This window comes from Strix uralensis, chromosome 20 (genome assembly GCF_047716275.1).
Source record: "Strix uralensis isolate ZFMK-TIS-50842 chromosome 20, bStrUra1, whole genome shotgun sequence".
Taxonomy (NCBI): Eukaryota; Metazoa; Chordata; class Aves; order Strigiformes; family Strigidae; genus Strix; species Strix uralensis.
The window spans coordinates 10,271,611-10,292,240 of NC_133991.1; the positions used below are offsets into that span (position 1 = coordinate 10,271,611).

The window sequence follows — 20,630 nt, forward strand, 5'->3', positions numbered from 1 at the left end:
AAAACGCTCCCTATGTAACATACCAGACTCAAAGCCCTCAGTGGGCACTTGGGCAAACTAAGATAAGGGGAACTCAAACAAAAGGACACAGAGATACTATCTAGGGAGGATGATTTTGCCAATTTAGGAAGAAGACACCTGGACTTTTCACAGCGCATGCTCTGGAAGGAGCAGACACCATGAAGAAGACCATGTACCTCTTCCCTCAACAACCGAAGACCCTCACTCTATTTTTACTATGCATGCTTGGACTATGTAAATGAATTCTGGGAACTCATTATCATAAGACACCGCTTTCCAGGAAATCTAATGAATATGTATGATTTGTGTGTATGTAAACTGATGTCCCTTGCTAGTTCTGGGGAGTCCTTATGGTGGAGAAACCCCAGGGCGACCCCAGCGCTGCTAATAAGGAATACCTGCTGAACAGTTCTATTGGATTCTGACCGTTGAGTGAATTTCTTTGTTTTACAACAAACTCTTAAGTAGACCTATCAGTTCACCGATGAGTTCACAAATCAGCCTTCCCCTTCCTAAGGGCACTGATTTAAATTTCTCTCCTTTGACCGCCATCATTTTTCAGAAAAAAAAAAAAAAAAGTAGGAACATAAAAAAACATATACTTTCTCAAATTAGGCTGAAATAAACATTAAAATATTAAACATAAGAAAAAAAAAATCCTTTTTTTTTTTTTTTACTATGAGGGTGGTCAAACCGCAGCAGGCTGCCCAGGGAGGTTGTGGAGTCTTTGTCCTCAAGAGTTTTTCGGGACCCTGCCCTGAGCAACCTGCTCTGAGCAGGGGGTTGGACTGGACAATCTCCAGAGCTCCCTTCCAACCCCAGCTATTCCGTGAGTCTGCAGTTTTGCTGGACTGTAAAAAAAACCCAAGACAGCTCACATCAAAGGAAAATTAAAAGGGTCAGGGACCAGGTTCAGGGGTTAGGGCAGGGCTCAGGGTCAGCCAGTCATGTAAACAAAAGCTCAATAAATCTACGGCCTCGTCTCCTTAGCTTTCATCATTTATTCAGGAATGTAAGTACAATTAAGTGGCTTGGGTTATTTGTGTTAAAAACCCACTCAGGAATGTAAGCAAGAATATGGAAGTGTCACATGGCTAACAATACTCTTCCAAAATGCATCAACTATAGTCCTACAAATACCCAAGCTAAAATACCAACCTCAATGTTTTTTAACTCTGCAATTTTAAGTATTATAAAGAGAATCTGTATATAGAAACATTATCAGCTTTCCAACAGTGGCCTTATAACTCCTAGACACAACAGAAATACTTGCTTGTTAATAATCCAGGAGCTATGACCAAGATGCTTGTGTGTCAAATGAGAACGGACTGAGCTTACATTTACACAACTAATTCAACATTTCCTTGTTTGTCAAGTTCCACAATAGCAAGTTCTTTCAAGATTCCTGTTCTTGAGTCAGTGGCTTTCATATTCATCTTGTTCATCTGTGAAACACCCACTGCTGCTCTGTAAGACAAAAGCAAACTATTTAGCAAAACTGGGTATCAAACATCATGTCTAGCAGAAAAAGGCTAAAAAGCACATACTGTTTAACGAACGATTTTTGCGAGTGCTCTGTAAATCTCATGCTTATTCAGACTGTCATCAACTTTTCTGTGCTACTTCAAACTGGGAACAGTCACTTGCGAATCCAACCTTAGGGTTAAAGAGACAGAATTCCTGAGTTAAAAACTTCCTCATTTTTAACATCAGCCTGCAAGAAATCCGCAACACACATCCCAGCCAGGGGTCAGGGCTCGGGGAGGCGGGAGGGGTTGGTGCGAGGAGGGCAGCGTTCGGGGGTCATGGTTTAGCAGCAGGGCTCTGCTTTTCCAGTCTGGATGCAGATTCCAAAAGCTAAAGGAGTTTGGCGGTGTGACTGTGGCAGCAAAACTTTCCTGAATAGACCCAGTTTTGGACATCTGTACAGTGAAATGAAAGTGAAAAAATCTGTTTCTGAAGAACCTGTCATTCAGTTTTGAAAATTATCAAATCATATGAGCCATTTTAATACAAATTAATTTAGAGGGTTTTCCCTCTACAGGAGAAAGGAGAGGGCTTTGTCCTTTGCATTCCGGTATGGATCTAGCTGAAAGCACTGCACCTGCAGCAAAGGAAAAAGAAGGCTTTCCTATTCTCAGGCAACCTACAGAGGCTGACAGCTCTGACAAGCTGAAGGCAGCTATATCTAACTCGCCTCAGCCAGAAATACAGCACTGACGAAAGAATCCCAGGGCCTTTGTGACATCCTTCCGTTCTTTCTGCCTTTCAGAGAACATCTTCAAAACACCCTCAGTGACAACATAGGGACGGATACCAATTAAACCAGCCTCAGTAGCTGTAGGATATAGCTATATTTGGCATTGGGCCTGGTTTATGCCAGCTGTATGTTCAGTTCTTTAGAATTAAATAATGCAAAGACAGAAATTGAGAGCATTTATCAAGGTAGGAGAAGGTATTTGCAAACAAAGAGTGAAGGAAGCTGCAAGATACCAGACGGCTTTCATGCAAACCAACTGTGGCAATAAAGGGACAGAAAGCGAGGCATCCTTTGACAGAAGAGTAGTGGGAAGTGAGAAGACATGTAGAAAAAGATACAGACATATGATAATTACACTCTATTAACCTTTTTAATATGAGACCCAGACCAAATCTCTTGCAGATAATTGTATTAGAAATTTGTGCTTTGAGGAGCTATGGGAAAATATATAACTTTTTAACAAGGATTAGTTTACATCTATGTTCTACTGCATTACAGTTTGAATATATTGATACTCATATTCCAAAATTTATTTATTTAATATTTTACAGGAAATTAAATTTCTCTCCGTTTTGATACACACTGGTTTGAATCAATCATTCTTCACTCCCACCCAAAAGCTTCTTATATAATGAGTTAACAGAACAATAGGATCGACAAGAGCAACCAACTGCATCTCTGACAAGAAACATGAACATCCCAATTAAAAAATAAGGGGAACAAAGTCTTCCATCATAGCAAATTTTTCTTTTGTGGACAATTTAATTGGAACGAATCATAAACTTCATCAGTATACAATAAAAATGAAAAGGTTTGATACAAACTTTAGTCCCATTTCTGAAAAATTCCATTCATTTGAGAGGTATTAAGTCACAAAAACAGCCCTTCTGACTTCAGCTGAGCTATACTCAGGATTAAGGGTTTCTGGAATAGTGACACTCTGTGGCCTAATTACCTCTTCCACTAGCGATTCCATTTCTTTAGCAGTTTGGCAGGTTAACTGCTGTGCTGCAGTCCGTTCTTCTTCTGACAGAGGTAAGCGCTAGGAAAAAAAAAAACCAAACACAGAGAACTCTGATACTTTCAGTTCCTAGGGTGATGATATTTACAGAAGAACTCAATGTTTGTGTAGCCCTTTTCTCATGGAAACTAATAGTAAACTGCTACTTTCCTTCAAATGAAAGCAAATTTACAAGCAAATTATTTCTGAAAAATCCAGCCATAATATTCCTTTAACATCAATACTATAAATGATTCAATGGAAAGAAGATAAATTATTCAATAAAAAGAAGTATTTCACTTAAACACTTATACTTCTCCATACCAGTTTAATTCATCTTTGGTTTAGGAAATACACAAAGTACAACAAAATCTTTATCTAAAAAATCTAAATATAACCCAAGAGACAAGAGTCTTCCACTTTAACAAAATGCAAATATGAAATTATTCTTGGCAGCATATCCTTGGAACACAGGGAGAGAAAATATTTTTTCCTTTCTGTGACATATAACTACTGTCTTTTAAACCATTATACAGTATATTTTATCTACAAAGACTTACCAGTAACTTGTCTAGAGCTGTTGACAGATTAAACACAATCTCGGGGTACTGTCATTAGAATATTAAAGTGAGAGCTGAGATCTGGGAATGTGTTTTAGTCACACCAGTTCTGTCTTTGCCACTAGACTATCAATTAGCTTTTTTGATCTAAATCGTCTTATTTGTAAAGGGACCAAATGAACACTTTCTCAACCTCTTCAAAACTGTAATGAAGCAGTGTCTGAAGACCACTTATGAAAAGGTGTTTTTATTGGGGTTTTTTTAATAGATAGATAGGCATTACCATACTGAGAAAAAACTGCCTTCTTTGTACTAACAGCAATTCCACCATGTATGTTACAATGCGTTGGCTTTAATTTACTCACTCTAGACAGGGAAAATACATTTGCTATTTAAAAGCTTTTTTGCCTTTTAAAATTGGTTTCACTTTCTAATTTCTTTAAGATGGCTACTTTTAAAAAATGTCAGTATAGAACTGGGACACAGCTGTGCACAGAGGCATCAATTTCTATGAAACTATTTAAATGTGTGTCACACTATTCACACTATTATGGTATTACTTCAACCCCAGAACTGAATACCACTAGCTTAACTGTTGAGTGATGAATCAGACTTGTGATTTACAAAAAGAGCTCCAATCTTGCAAACATTTCTTCAGGTAAATGGTCTTATCTTCTAACAGTCTTCTAAGAGTCTGCACTTAAAACAGTTTCCCACAAAACTACTCACATCTACATAAAGGTTCATTTACAAGAGTAAGACCCAAGTGATTAAAATGAAAATACTACCTCAACATCAACATGTTGCTGTAATACCTGAACCACCTTCACTGTGTTCCCTAGAGCAGCACGGATGGCCTTCATGGACTCTCTCTGCTCTATGTAAATTTTTTCCAGTTGCTTACATAACATTTTATAACGAGATTTCACCACTGAGATTTCTTCCAAGAGGGCAATTGGATTTTCCTGTGTAGAAATTAAAAGTACATTCAAACTGTTTAAGAAGAGAAAATTAACGTGGCCACATACCAGTTAAAAGTGTAGGCATTAAAGACACTAAAACATACCATGAAATGACCCTTTACAAGGAAAAGTGCAGCTGTGAGCATCTGTTTCATCTATACATTTAATTTTTCATAAGCAAAAATGACAGGTAGTGCTAATAAAACAGCATAACTCTGTGATTCCACCACAAATACAGGAGGATGAATTTATTGTGTTGGTGAATTTTAATGGTTTTTCTGAGTTGGAATAAGTTAGGGACTTCTAACTAAAAAGATTATTTTTCCACTCTATGTTACAATATACATGGAGACAAGGACTTGTTTCTAAAGTCCTTTACATGATGCCGTTTATTGTTTTCCTCTCATCTCCCCCCCAAATCTGAATTTAGTCATTGCTCATTAGCAAGTTTATCTTTGATCTCAGAGCAAGGATGTATTTTAGCTCAGATTGGAATCTGTCTCTTAAATTTAGATGTTAACACTACTACTCATTTCTCAGAGCAGAACATGGGAGAACTTCACTATACCAAGAAATCAAGGGGGTTTTGTTGGTTTCTGCACTGAATTCGTATTAGGCCAGTTATCCTGATATACGATGCAAGAAATACTTAATAAATACCTAACAACTAGATAAAAGAACAGCCACATATATTTTAGGATTAAAGAAAATTGCCATTTGTCACCAACTTCAAGCAAAATGCAATAAAATCTACTTATTTAATCTGAAATACTACCTCTGCTGCTGGATCATCAGGAAGACTTTTCAATATTTCAAACTCCAGTCTGTGTTGAATATAATCCAGATCAGATTCTGCCTTCTGGAACTAAAATATTTAAGGTCAGCCACAGTATATTAAAAACCAAAATCTGCAGACAAAACCCAAACTTCCTGGTATTTCAGGAAAGCAGAAGCCAGATGCCTCTGTTTTAAAGGCTCATGTACTATAAAATTAAGTTTCTATTCCTCCAATCTATTCCATGAGCTAATGTTTGCCAATTACACTGACACACTTCTACCCTGAAAAATATAAAGCAGTAAACTTTCAGACCTAACATAACCACATGTAAGAATTACATGTGTACACACACATATACTTCTATTAATTTTACCCTCTTTCCATTTGCCTAACCCAAATTACCCAATTCTTCTCTTTGCATCTTGCCATTAGTACCTTTTTCATGCAGCTCCCCAAAATGCATGAAAACCTTTCCATCTCTTCCTATGTCATATGCCCTTGTAATGCCAAACCTCTCAAAATGAAGTTTTTAAGTAGTATACCAGCTTAAAGAGGTAAGTTCTATTAATAGAACAGAACATGCATCTTTTTTCAACTGATCTTCACTAGATGCAGGTGTTAGATTTTTTTTTTTCTCCTGAGATATTAACATATTTTCCATCGTTTTCTACAGCTTTTTCTTGGCTAGTTGCTTTTCTTTTCAAATATTAAAAGTCATGTTAGCAAAACTGCAATACTCAGTTATTTACACAGCAGAGATTATGAATAAGTGTTCAGGATCCAGGCATATCAACAGAGATTTTATTATTAATTATATCAGGAAATCATTCTCTCAGATGGTTATAATACCCATAATACATTTTATTATTCCCCAATAAACCAAACTGACAAATAGATAATAAAATTGATGACATCACATTTCTTTCCTTGGGATAAATAAGCCACCAGAGAATTATCTAATTGCCTTGTAAAACAGTCTGCTGATAGCATTACTACTTAATTAATTTTAGTCTGCAATTTTAATATCTATTAAGGTCTTCTGCTTGAAAGAAAGGCAGTTTTCCCAGTTCACAAACAACTCCTTAATTTTTTCACGTAATAATCTGGTGATTTTACAGTCACAAAAGAGACAATGATGAAGGCAAGTTAAAAATGCTTGTAACTTGCTTAACTTGGTTTGCACTGTTTATATGGAGATTAACCCTGATGTAACCATTACAACTTTTTTAAGGATCAGAATAAGGCTATATTTAACCGTATCCCAAAGTACTAACTGCCAGTGCTGTAACAGTAGCTAAAGTGACAAACTTCAGTAGTCTCTGGATGTAGCCTCTAGTCAGGCCTGGACACCAAAAGGATGTTTAGGTTTTAAACATCAGCCTTTGGGATCCACCTTCAGGAACTGCCGTTAATACCTTGAGGATCTGGAACTTCAGAGAACCTAAAGGAATAGAGTTCGATCCAAGATATTCTCCAAGTAAAACCCCCTTTCTCATGTAGTGAAACTGCATGATGTTTCATACACATACACACCTTCAGTAAATTTTTTAATAATATCTTAAGAAAAGGAAAATAAATCTCGTAAAGACCCTGAGCAGCTATACAAAGGGAAAGCTTTCACCCCTTACTCCCATAACTTACCATCTGCCCAGCAAAACTCTTTCTCCCATCTAACACAGAAACCAGTCATGACAAAATGTCAGAATAAAATACTTTTTATTACACTATGTATTTTTAAAGAGTTCATGAGGGATTTTTTTCCTATCTGCTCAATCGTTTCTGTTCCCCACCACTAGCAAACATTTTTAGGTTTTCATTCCTAGAGGCAGGCACCCCAAAAAGATAACTTTTTGCTTTTCTTCACTTCCTCCATTTGATTAATTTTTGGGAAGGCAGACAATGAATAAGGGTGGCTTTCAAAATTATCCACAAAGCTCTGTTCCTGAAATATTTGAGATTTACAGAACGACCTTAAGCCACTAATACCATGCTACTACTGATTCAAGACAGTAAAAATTGAATGGGAAGCTGAATGCTTATCCATCATGAGGCTGTAATTTTAAGATTTGTGCTTAATGAAAATACGAACACAGTTCAGTATCACTGCTTTCTCCTAAAAGTATGCTAACTCTGAAAAAATCAAAAATTATTATCAGCTATTTCAAAGCATGTTTCTAAGCACTACTATATTTTCTTCCATTATGATCTATTTTTCCTTTGTTTTCTAAATATTTATTTCTTGCTGTATTTCAGGAAACATACACCTGCAAAAATCTCACCTTAATGTTATAGGTTAGGACCATTGGTAGGATGAGTATTGTACAACAATCACACAGAAAATGCAGTTTGTGAAATGTAAATTTGTAATTTACTCACAGGCTTGGAAGAAAGTGTTAGAAACTGTGAGGCAAGACTCAAGCCATTGCTGCGTACTCTGCTTTCAGATGCTTTGACAATACTATTGCACTGCTAGCTGTAAAGTACAGTAGTGCAATAAAGTCAGAGCATTCGTTAGCAGCAAGAATTCTGTACAAGTAATCAATACGCTCAAAATATGCTTTGGAAAAAACAGGTCGAGTCAGATAGCGGTTTCTGTGGATCATGGAAAATTGGATAAGGTTAATGTTCACCAAGTCCTGATACAGACACATAAGAACTCACATATTGATAATCCCTGTCATTCCACTGACCAAGAGGGGGGAAAAAAAAAACAAAGGAAAAAAAGAAAAAAACACCCAACAAAATGCTCAACAGATCTGTCAGAAATTTAATTTCACTTTGGTGTTCTTTTAACTGGAAACTACATTTCCAAATGTATTTCTTTTCTAGATTTGCCTCACAGCAAGAAAAGATTCTAAACCGCTGTCAGACAAATGTTCTTAAACTGCATTACAGGGAACATTTTCTGGACACCAGAGTTTGTTATTCTCATTTGCAGGTGTTGAATCACTTTAAAATGCACTTAAACACACACTTATTTCCCAACATTGTGGACATACATTACCACTGGGGTTACCACATGGATGGTAGAGCACCAGGAAAGGGGTGTATTTCATAAATCTCAATAAAAAACTCTTAGGGTTTGAAGGCACTAGGATTCCTAACAACAAAATGCAAAGCGACCGAAGAATGGAGAGATGGATGATTGATGATGCACACAGAGCAACAACCTCAATCAACTCCACACCTGTCCCATTTCTCTAGAACACAATGTAGGAAATAAGAATGCGTTCCTCTTCGTAGGGCAGTTATTTCTAAGGAAACATGCACACAGAGTTGATGGCATTTGGCATTAAAAGACCAGTTAACGTTTCTCCGTGGCAAGTAACTAGAAGACAATGAGCGCAAAAAAATAAATGAGTGTCAATCCCATTTTACAGATGTTTTTCAAATCGCCTTCTGGTCTCAGACATACAATAGTGACTTTTGACTATAATAACAAGAACAATGAGTAACGTAGATAGTATTGCTGGCCAATGCCCTTTTAACATTGCACTGCTTTTTGTGCACGATCACTAGTAGTACAACATAAAAAGGGCACTGGACAGACACCACTCAAAATAAAAAGCAGGTCCACTATACCAAAAATACAGTGACAGGTATTAACTAAATTGCTCTCAATGAAGCACTCTCAGCTCATCTGACAGTTTATCCATTTGTTATCAAATTTCACTAAATGGATGCCCACAACATTTCTCTCAGTGCAGACTGCTGAAGTGCACACTGGAAGGCACTAGAGCTCAGGATGTGCTGAGCATTAAAGGTTAATGAAAAGGTTGTTGTACAGAAGGATACATTTATCACCAGCAACTACCACGTACTGTATTTTCATTAGAGGCCTGACCCTGTGTCTGTTGAAGCTGTTGGGAAGATCTCCAGTCCCAGCTGACTTCAATGAACGCTTGTGCAGCACAGTCTCAGGTGCCTAAGTCCTAAAATACAGCACCCAGTATTCTTATTTAAATTGTTAAAAAGTCAGCTTTACGATCTTTTGTGTAGTGAATCTCATCTTAGATTGTAGAAGTTATGGTTCATTCAGCTGTTCTTGTTACTGTACTTTGAGCAATATTCTTAAATAACCAGCGATTACCTGGTATTTTCATACACATTTTTCTTTTTAAGCTCCTACAAATTACATTTATCCCTGGTTCCACAAGACTAAAATGAAGCTTTCCATGAAAGGCATGTCAAAACCTCTGGGGAAATAAGTGTTATTTTATCACACTTCTGTGGAGAGAGCTGACTTCACAGGAAATCCAGGAAGAAGAAACAATAAGCAGAAGGAGAAGCAAGACACTCAAAGCTGTGATATGTGAGACACAGTTGCCAACGTACATATTCTGATCAACATAGAATCACAGAATGGTTTGAGTTGGAAGGGACCTTAAAGATCATCCAGTTCCAAGTTCCTGCTTGGGGCAGGGACACCTTCCACCAGCCCAGGTTGCCCAAAGCCCCGTCCAACCTGGCCTTGAACCCTTCCAGGGAGGGGGCAGCCACAGTTTCTCTGGGCAACCTGTGCCAGTGCCCCACCACCCTCACAGGGAAGAGCTTCGTCCTTATATCTAATCTAAATCTACCTTCTGTCAGTTTTTAGGCTGAACACCCCCAACTCTCTCAGCCTGTCCTCACAGCAGGGGTGCTCCAGCCCCCTGATCATCCTCGTGGCCTCCTCTGGACCCACTCGAGCAGGTCCGTGTCCTTCTGATGTTGGTGCCCCCAGAGCTGGACCCAGCACTGCAGGAGGGTCTCACAGGAGCGGAGCAGAGGGGGAGAATCCCCCCCCTCGCCCTGCTGCCCACATTGCTCTGGATGCAGCCCAGCACACGGATGGCTTTCTGGGCTGTGAGCGCACGTTGCTGGCTCACAGTCAGTTTTCCATCCACTAACACCCCCAAGTCCTTCTCCTTGGGGCTGCTCCCCATCCACTCCTTGCCCAGCCTGGATTTGTGCTTGGGATTGCCCCGACCCATGGGCAGGACCTTGCACTTGGCCTTGTTGAACTGCATGAGGTTCACACGGTCCCACCTCTCCAGCCTGTCCAGGTCCCTCTGGATGGCACATCCCTTCCCTCCAGTGTGTTGACCGCACCACAAAGCTCAGTGTCGTCAGGGAACTTGCTGAGGGTGCCTCGATCCCACTGTTCACGTCACTGACAAAGATGTTAAACAGAGCAGGTCCCAACCCCAACCCCTGAGGAACACCACTCGTCATCGCTCTCCACTTGGACATCGACCTGTTGACCACAACTCTTTGAGTGCGACCATCCAGCCAATTCCTTCTCCACCGAGTGGTCCATCCATCCAATCCATGTCTCTCCAGTTTAGACACAAGGATGTCGTGCAGGACAGCGCCAAATGCTTTGCACAAGTCCACGTGGATGACGTCAGTTGCTCTTCCCTTACCCACCAACTCTGTAATCCCATCGCGGAAGGCCACCAAATTTGTCAGGCACGATTTGCCCTTAGTGAAGCCATGCTGGCTGTCACCAATCACCTCCGTATTTTCTATGTGCCCCAGCACAGTTTCCAGGGCGATCCGCTCCATGACCTTGCCGGGCACGGAGGTGAGACTGACTGGCCTGTAGTTCCCCGGGTCTTTCTTTTTTCCCTTTTTAAAAATGGGGGTTATGTTTCCCATTTTCCAGTCAGTGCGAACTTCACTGGACTGCCATGACTTCTCAACTATGATGGATAATGGTTGAGCCACTTCATCCACCAGTTCCCTTCGGACCTGTGGATGCATCTCATCAGGTCCCATGGACTTGTGCACCTTCAGGTTCTTTAGATGGTCTTGAACCTGATCTCCTACAGTGGGTGGTACTTCATTCTCCCAGTCTTCACCGGCCACTGAGGCAAAAAAGTCATTGAGTACCTCAGCCTTCTCCATATCCCAGGCAACCAAGTCTTCTGGAGAGGGCCCACATTTCCCTAGTCTTCCTTTTATCACATAAACAATGACAAAGAAAAATATTGCACTTTTGAATGAGGTTTGGATATAGGAAATTAATAAATGAAATTTCTGAGGTGTATTTATGAAATCACCCTTTTCTTAAAAAAAAAAAAGAAAACAAAAGAAACGGGTGAAGATGCAACTGCCTTGTGCCACCCAGCAGTTTTAATGGAAGGCGGCAGCCAGGCGTAGGATCTTCTGTCCTCTGCTAGAAGAAATTAACAGAAGAATCCAACAGAAAACTAAGACTAACAGGGTGAAAGCAAAATCAATTCGGTTACCCAAATGATTTGGGGTAATTAGAACAGGCTGAAAGACCAAGCTATAATCTCAAAACCTTTGGAAGTTGTTACGCGCCATCTGTGCAGATAATTGACCGAACAAGCTCTCTGCCTTGAAATTACTTGTGCAATGATGATTTTGGTCTACTCGTAAAGTAGATCGTAAGACATTGTCCCATTACTGTCTTCTTCCACTACCATCTCTAAAAGCCCCTGTTAACTTTAAGGGGGCCAAAATACCTCTCTGACTAATTACATGTCCTAAAATGAGAATCACTTGAAAGTAAGACTTTCAATAAAACACATAAATAAACCATAACATTAAATAAATCGGTAAATCTCAACATCTAGCCTAGGTATCTCTAAATAGATTTCTAAATTACTATTTTTAACTAGGCTATTTTAACTATTTTTAACAGGGAGATCAAGCTTACACTACAGGCAAGGCTGAAGTTTCAAAACTGCAATTAGAACAACTTCAGAGCTCTAACAAGAATGTAGTATGTCACTGAATTAAAATACTGTATATTATTACCACTCATTCAGTATGATGACTGCAGTTCAGTAGCTAAAGGAAAGCAAAAATAACCCCATCTCCTCCAAAGCGTGGTTTCTTCAAAGTGAAAACAAAACACACCACCTTGTTTTTAACATGCAGTAAAACTGAGAATTAGGTAGGATAGTTTGAATTATCTGATCTTTCAACTAATGGAGTTTTTTTGGCACTTATTCAAATTGTTACTTTTTATTTCTTAACAGAAATTACTGTATTATAGCTTAAAATCTTCACTCAGAAGCGTGTTACTATTGCAATGACATGCAGGTCACTCAGCGAGGCGATGAAGGCATGTTAGCAGAACAAGCTCACATTTAGACAACTTTCAGCCAGTTGCTTCTTTTCAGACAAGAAACACTTACTTGCCCACTGTTCCTAATGCTTTAAGGGATGCATTATGCTGGAGAAAAGGGACTGAAGGAGCAGTAGAGTAAGTAAAAGTAAACTAAATGTGTTTAAACACAGGGCATTAAGCAGCACACCAATTTTGTGTATTAAGGTGAAAGTCTAGCACTCAGCAGGTTAAGGGATAATGTGGATATACAATACTCCCTGCTACATTCTCCCAGTGTTCCTCCTATTCTTAATTTCTCTTTAATATTCCACTTTGTTGATGTTACTGTGCGCAGGTAAGAACTAGGAGATTATTAAACTCTTTTTTACTTATTTCTTAATGAAAACTTGAAACCAAGACTGCCAGACAAGGAAAAAAATCCAAAGATATGTCTATTGTATTAACTCTCTATTATTGAACGTACTTTTTTCCTCCATGAGGACACTTGTGGTTTATCAATTAAGGTACTTAACACTGCTACTAGGACAATTAAAATTACAAAAAACTTCTGGAAGTTTCCAAGCAAAAGCCAAAGGTTCATCATACTATGTCAGGATAAGCATTTTAAGTTATGTAAGGATTTAAGAATCGAAATTATGTTCTCTATTAAGCATTTGGATGAGTAAAATATTCCCAAAGCATTTTAACTAAAAAAAAAAAAAAAAAAAAAAGTGTCAACGAGATTACATTATATAGAAGCAAAAATGAAGATCAGGATTTGAAGGATGCCACAAGGAACTTTGCTGTTGAAAGAGTCAGTTCTCCAGTGCCTCTCATACGTGAAAGCACGGCACAGCTTTTTTTTTTTTTTTTTGCTTTTCCGTGAGCGGGGCAGGCAGAAAGGCGGCTCTTACATAAGGTAGCTCAGCTTTGCCTTCAGGGGCTGGCTCAAAGAGTGCTGAAACCAAGTTAAACGCTGTGAGGGAACTCCACGAACTTGAATGGCTGAAGGAAAAGCCAGCCTCTCCTCAGGACTGGCTACAGCCCAGACCCCGCGAAGAAAGAAGGGCTGGCAGCCCCGCCGCACTCCTCCTCCAGCGCCGGCGGGCGGGCCCGGCCCAGGGTCGCGCTGCCGCCCCGGCCCCCCCCTTCCCGCCCCTCTCCTCAGGGCGAGTGGCCCGGCCCCGCAGCGCCCACCCGCGGCCAGGCGATGAGGGAGGCTCCCCGGTTCCTCTCCCGCTGCCCAGCCCCGCTCTACCTGCCCCGGGCCTCCCGGGCAGAGAAAAAGCGGAGTCCGAGGCGCGGCGGCAGCCCCCGGCGGGAGGCCATCCCGGGCGGGAAGCCATCGCCCCGCGCCCCCCCCCCCCCCCGCTGCCGGAGCGAATGAAACAGCCCAACCGGCCTCTCCTCCCCCGCAGGGAAAATGAGCCAGCCCAGGTGAGAGCTCCACCCTCCCCCCCACCGAGAGAAAATGGACTAGTCCGGGAGCGCTCTGCTCTGCGCCCCCCCTCGCCGCGACCGGGAAATGAAACGGACCGGACCGGTCCGGTCGCGCCCCTCAGCGGCCCCGTTTCCCCCGTCCCGGAGAGGAATAAACGCGCCCGGGGCTGCGCGGAACCCGCCCACCTCCCCCCGCCGCCAGGTGAGAGGGAAATGGCCGGGCCCTGCCCCCGCGCTGAGGGGGGGAATGGAGCGGCACCAGCAAGCCCCGCCCCTCCCGGGAAGGGGTGGGGGGGGTGGGGGGGGAGCAGAATGGACCGGCCCGGCCGAACTCGCCTGACCCGAACGGCGGGCGGCGGTCGCCCCGTCGAGGGCGGCGCGGGCTCCGCTCAGGGCCCGGATGGGGCGCGGGCGCGGCTGGGGGGCGCGAGGGGAGAGCGGCCGCTCTCCCCTCGCGCCCCCCAGCCGCGCCCGCGCCCCCCTTTCCCTCGCTCGAGCGGCAGCCCGGTGCCCTCCGAGGCACTCCCGCCGCCGCCCCGCCGGTCCCCAGCCCGGCCGCCCCTCAGCCCGGGCTCCCCCCGCGCCGCCCGGACTCACCATGGTCTGGAGCTTGGTAACCGCCGTCTCCATGTTGAATAGTTGACATTCCTCAGGCGGCGGCGGGGAGATACCCACCCCCCGCTCCGCAGGATGGGAGAGTCGGAGGCTCCCATTGGGCAGCTGTCACTCGCCGCCCGTCTCCCATTGGCTCATCGCTGACAGAGGGAGCTCGCCATTGGGTGGGGAAGAATGTAAACCCTCTCCGAGGTAGGGGGGAGCCCATTGGTTGGTAGGAAAGCTGCGGTCAGTGATTGGCTACGTGGGGGAGCGCCTCGAGCCGCTATTGGTCCAGAGTGGAATCTAGCGGTGATTGGCTGGAGTAGGGAGCGCAGCGTTGCAATTGGCGGGAAGTGGAGCGGTCCATTAGCTGCGGCCCGTCTCTGGCAGGGCGGGGGGGGCGCCGGTCACCTCCTCCGGTTCCCTCCGGCGGGCCGGTGCTTCCCCCCCCCCCCTTTCAACGCCATTGGCCTTTCCCAGCCGAGCAGTGTCCCGCAGCTGATTGGCGGGTCTGAAAAGCCTTTATCCAATGGCGGGGCGGATCTCCTCAGTGCTCAGTGCGCCCCGGGACGGGGCGGAGCAGCGCTAGGCCGGCGATTGGCTCGGGCCCGCGTCAATCTAACGGCCAATCAGCGGGCGGTTAGCACGGCCCGCGGGGCGGGGAGCGGAAGAGAGCGGCGCTCCCATTGGCTGTGCGCGGCGCGGGGAGCGGTTTGAATCGGTGGCGGCGGATGGGGAGGTGAGTGGCGGGGGCGGGGGGGGGGGAAGAACAAGGCTGCCCCGTGTCCTCGGGCACCCCGACACCTCCCACTACCCTCCCCCCGTCTCAGGTGGGATAGTTGGGTGTGAGGAACCCCCCCGCCCCACGGAGCGGGGCTGACCCCACGCGGGGGCAGGGAGGGGGCCTGAACGCGGCGGGGCCCGGTGGTTCGGGTAACGCTGGAGCAAGCGCCCGCGGGCAGGGACCTCCTGGGCCTGCTGCCTGTGCTTTCTGCGTGCCTTTTGCCTACGTTCATCCCCAGACGTAATTTTCCTAAAATGCAGTATTTGTCACTTCAGGATAAAGAAAATCCGCCCGCAAAAGCCCATATAAAAATGGTACTTTTTACGTTGTTCACTCCTCTCTCTTACGTACCGATATGTCCCAGCAGATCAGAGGAACTTAAGAATAATCATTTCTGCTGTGAAAGAAAGACTGCACCCTCTGTCACTGCAAATCGTCTTGAAATTCCAATTAAAAAGCTATAATACATGCAACTGGGGGGGGGGGGTATTGGAATATTAGGAGGATTTGCAGTGACAAAGGGTTTTTTATGAGTTATATGTTAAGCTTCTCGCAATATGACTGAATAACTTCTGACTGGATTTTTGAGCTGTAGCTCATGTTCTTCCCTACCTATCTGGTGATAGCTCTGTCCCCATGTGAAAGTGGGTATATTTCTAAACATTAATTTTAAACGTGTCTTTTTCTTAACAGTAATGGCAAAGTATAAGAAATACAGACGAAAACGGAGAGCCCGAGCGAAATTTCTACTGGAAGAAAAAGGAGATGCTGTAGAGCCCCAGGGCTCAGGTTGTCCTTCTCCACGGTAAGGAGAAGCTCACTTGGAACTTTTCCTTTTAAATCAATTTCTGGGTCCACTGTTTGCTCCTGACAGTACATGGAATTGAGGTAACAGAACTGGTTTTGAAGCCTTTCTACATCTTGTTATGGATGCTGTGAAATTGTTTCATCTTGTATATATTGTAGCGCTCCATCTATTGTTAACTTTAATGTGCAAGAAAAGCAGTTTGGAGAAAAACGTATTGCAGCTATGATTTTCCCTGCACTGTATCAAAATGTATCTTGGTCTTTCCTGGTCTCTGTGCTCATGTTTACTCTGTTGTCACCTGCTGTTGCTGGTACTTGTAATTTCCAGGCAATTGGTCACAGTTAACTTTTTTAAAGGTTGAAATGATAAACAGAATTACGGCCTCATTCTGAAATGTTCTGTCCCCAGGTCAGCGGGTGATCTTCCTCTGAACACGTCAGCTATCCCAAGCCATCTGTCCTCACTCTGGTCATTAGCTTTGCCCAGCGTAAAAAATGTGGTAAAACCCTTTACAACAACAGCATCATTCTTGTATTGTTGGTGTCAAAACACGGTTGCACAGGTAAGTTTTCTACTTCTCTATTTTTGCCAGTGCATGAGGTTGTTCTTAGCGCTCAGATGCAGGATATACAGTCAGATTTGAGAACTAAGTTGTAAATTTAGTAATGTCTATTGAAACATCTAAAGTATATTTAGTGTTTACTGTTGAAGGAGTAAATATGAGAAGAGTGTCAAGGCAACTGTGGGCATTAAATGCATACATGCAATTGTAGGTTTTTTTATTGGAATATCAGGGGGATTTGCAGTGACAGAAGGTGCAGTCTTTCTTTCATAGCAGAAATAGTATGAGCTTTTCAGGTCAAATGTGAATTATATTTTAGAATTCCTAGATGAAGTTAAAGTGTTTTTGAAGAAAGTCACTCGCTGGGTTCCTGCCAAGGAACTATTTGGTGAAATTTTGGATCTTTGTGGTGTGCCTTTCCATGGATTACAACTAGACTTTGCGATAGAACTTTCAGGAGTAATCGTAGCCTTGTCTCTGGAAACATAACTTGGTGGTGAAAATGCTTATCTGGGCTTTTTTTTATGCTTAGAGTTTTAAGGTGGTTAAAGACACCATATTTCCATCGCAAATCTACTTAAGGGAGCTAAATACATTCAGAGAGCAGCTGGAAAAGTTGGAAACTGAATTTTCCAGACTACAAGGAACACTCCAGGTCAGTCTCCATCCCAGTGGGGCAGGGTGATGTTTGCTCATGTAAGCATGTAAGGAACTGCAGTCAGTGCAGATAAGCTGAAATTTTAAGAGCTTCTGTGTGAGCCAGCACAGGCAGGACCAACCACAAACCACGGATGAAATGCAAAGCATAAATTTATTCCCGTTACCTCGTCACCTAAGGGATCCCCACAGCGGCACCCGGGCAGAGGCACACAAGCGGGGATGCCAGCACCACAAAGCTCAGTCCTTGCTAGGCAGGAAAAGAGGAAAAGATCTCAGGCCTGCTGCTTTTTGCCTGTATATATCCAGGATCTTCACAGGCGTACTTTTCCACTGTGCTTCGATCTTTCCCACAGTAGGGCAGGAATCTCGAGGAGGTTTGAGCCTCTGAGTTTCTCACAGGTCTGTGTTGTCTAAGCGCAGGCATCCTACCTGTCAAGCACACAGAGCTAAGCAACAATCAGTGTGATATCTGTGGTTTTTGGCACCCCGGCTGCAAGTCACTTCAGCGTGTTTACAATCCTCCTTGCCAATCTTCTGTTGTATTGCCACAGCTCCTCACTGGGCAATGTTTCACTTCTTCTTTGCATTCAGCATTACTAAATGGTGGTTACTTCATAGCTACAGGGAACTGGCTTGCTGGTGAGCCTCCTAAGAGGCTTTTTATGTTTTTCTGGATCAACTGAAGCTAGAACCCTTATTGTCTGAGATTCCATCTACTTTTGCCAGTGGATTTAATGTTCTCTTATTTATTTACATTGTTTTCAGATGAATGGAATTGCAGCTCTGTCTTCAGAAAATTCTCTTTGTCAGAGGTGTAATAAACCAGTTCTGGGTGCTCCCGTACAGACGCAGCCGTACCCGCCGTCAGCAGTGTCCGGGCCTTGCGCAATACAGCTGCAGCCTCTGTCTGCACCCCCTCCACCTCTTCCTCCTCCTCCTCCGCCGCCACCACCACCACTGCCCCCACCAAGACTGCCTCCGGCACCTCTTCTCCTCAAACGGGGCAACGGCTCTAAAGCACTTCTGGTAGGCAATAAGAAGGTTCCTCTGTTTTTTTTCCTCTCACGGCTGGGTTCTTTGGACCCAGTTTCATCAGGAATGTGGGTCTTTGTGAACGCTCAGTCACTTGTTGATCCCAATTTCCCTTCCAACCACCTTTGTTTTCAGGCACCATCACTGAAAAACGATGGGCCAATGCAGATCACTCTCAAAGATCTCCTGAATGTCAAACTGAAGAAGACAGACAGCAACCTGAGCATGGACAAGGTAAACCGGAGGACACACGGATAAATGGGTGATGGTGTATCAAGGCAAACACCACCCTGGAACCGGTGTATTTTCTGCAGTGCATATCTTAGCCCCTCAGAGAAATTTTTTCAAGAAATTAATTCCTCTCTTCCCAAAGCCCAGTGATCAGCTTTAAGTAATCATTCTAATTCTGCACCTGAAGTGAAGAAACTAAGTAACTAACTCCAGTCTCATCTGGCATGCAGGACAATGCTAATTTTACGTTAAGGGCACGCAGCTTTACATCTGTGTGTTATCAATAGATTCTGAGTTTTCTTTTTCCCCCGCTGGAACCTTGTTTGCAAAAGTTTGGTGGTTTTTTTAATAAATCTATTTTTATCCAAGGCACGTGCAAATCTTAATGATTCATAAAAGCCATAAACCACACAAGTCTTTCAGAGTATAAATATTAAATAGATTTAAGGTCAGTAAGACCTTCTAAAGTTTATTTGTGGTAACATTTCTCTTCTCACTTTAGGCAGAATCACCACTGAAGACCCGCAGGGCATTAATTACCGTCTCAGATTTACAGAGTGTTAGTCTGAGACCTAAATCCAAGCCATCAGGTCACATTACAACCTCCTTAATGTAAGATGCTTTCTTCCTTTCTTTGATACTAGATTTTTCTGTTCTAAACAGTAATTAACATTGCTTACAGAGTACAAAATGTTCTATTTTGACAATTTGTCTTGTTCTTTCAGTACCCCTGCTAAAAATCAGTTAGATCTTCGGAAACATCTGAAGAAAGTCAATATACAAAGGTAAGTTCCTTTCTACTCTCGTTTTGTTTTTCTAGAAAAAACAGAGAACTAATCATAACTCCCCTTGTTTCCAATCTTTTCAGAAGTCCTGGTGGCACTCCACTAAACAGTAAAGAAAACATTGAATGTGGGTCTGGGTTGACACCAATAATGACACAGGCACTACGGCGCAAATTTCAGGCAAGTCAGGGTGTCTCTTTGGAACAATAAATTGGCTTTAAAATCCACAGAATTTCCTACTGATCTTTTTCCCTACAGTGCAGTGCTATTGGTATGTATTACCTACGTTACAGTCTCTCCATAATTATCCAAAAGCCCGAAGTACCCACAAATAAGGGCGCTTGTTTTACTGATTCCTGATTTAATGGTAAGGAAACTGCAGAAGGGAAGTGGCATTGCCTGTCTTCCAGCAGGTTATTTGACAGCACTAAGAGGGAAAGTTGCTTTTTTGATGGCCTTTCTAGTCCCTCATTGTGATCTCTAACTTCATAGTTCCAGTTTGCAGGAGAACAAAATCAGAGGGTTAATAACGTCTTTTATTTTTTGCTGTGTCTGTTTTCTTTTCTGAATGTCAGTTAAGAATTACACTATATCTCAGTCATAATTAGCACTAAGTTCATCTTCTAAAATCTGACCCTTTTCTTATTTTGACAGATGGCTCATCCAAAGAGTCCCTCGCCAGCCCGGTTAAGTGCTGCAAACAGCTTTGATGAACAAAAGTAGATTTCGGGAACAATGTATTTTTCATTCGTGGTCACTTGAATCCCATTTTTATCTCACTCAAGCATATGTATTTGTAAGTAAATCTAGCGTATACGAGAACAGGGCGTGATGAAAACCCTTTAGCAGCCTTTTGCTTTTTAAAGGCAGCATCTTTATAATGTGTCTCAATCCGGTTGCAGCTTATTAATGGGGAAAAAAAGAAATTTCTCGAGTCTTTTGCTACCTGGCTGCTGCTGAGCAGGGACTATTGTGTTCCCAGCACTGGTGCTGCTTGTAATATAAATATGTGCATGTTTGCTGAAATTCAGTATTGTTTTTACATTTTTTTTTAAACAAAAAAAAAATCCTGACGGTAATTACACTG

At 42.8% G+C, this 20,630-nt stretch overlaps 2 protein-coding genes across 3 annotated transcripts; one reads left to right on the top strand and one right to left on the bottom strand.

Moving 5' to 3' along the window:
* Nucleotides 1-1,007: 1,007 nt before the first annotated feature.
* On the bottom strand, nucleotides 1,008-14,783 carry SKA2 (spindle and kinetochore associated complex subunit 2). 2 transcript variants are annotated; one of them, XR_012631681.1, is made up of 6 exons: nucleotides 14,682-14,783; nucleotides 5,579-5,668; nucleotides 4,630-4,806; nucleotides 3,237-3,323; nucleotides 1,569-1,677; nucleotides 1,008-1,488 (listed from the first exon to the last, which is right to left on the bottom strand). XR_012631681.1 is itself a non-coding variant. In XM_074890370.1 (5 exons), the coding sequence occupies exons 1-5, from the start codon at nucleotides 14,712-14,714 to the stop codon at nucleotides 1,438-1,440; spliced, it is 438 nt and encodes a 145-aa protein (XP_074746471.1). In that variant the 5' UTR covers nucleotides 14,715-14,783; the 3' UTR covers nucleotides 1,008-1,437. The 2 variants fall into 2 exon arrangements, 1 of the variants encoding a protein (XP_074746471.1); XM_074890370.1 differs by lacking the exon at nucleotides 1,569-1,677.
* Nucleotides 14,171-20,569, top strand: PRR11 (proline rich 11). The gene is made up of 10 exons (XM_074890369.1): nucleotides 14,171-14,286; nucleotides 16,159-16,270; nucleotides 16,682-16,835; nucleotides 17,368-17,490; nucleotides 18,261-18,521; nucleotides 18,663-18,761; nucleotides 19,261-19,370; nucleotides 19,484-19,543; nucleotides 19,627-19,723; nucleotides 20,198-20,569. The coding sequence occupies exons 2-10, from the start codon at nucleotides 16,161-16,163 to the stop codon at nucleotides 20,264-20,266; spliced, it is 1,083 nt and encodes a 360-aa protein (XP_074746470.1). The 5' UTR covers nucleotides 14,171-14,286; nucleotides 16,159-16,160; the 3' UTR covers nucleotides 20,267-20,569.
* The last annotated feature ends 61 nt before the right edge of the window (nucleotides 20,570-20,630 follow it).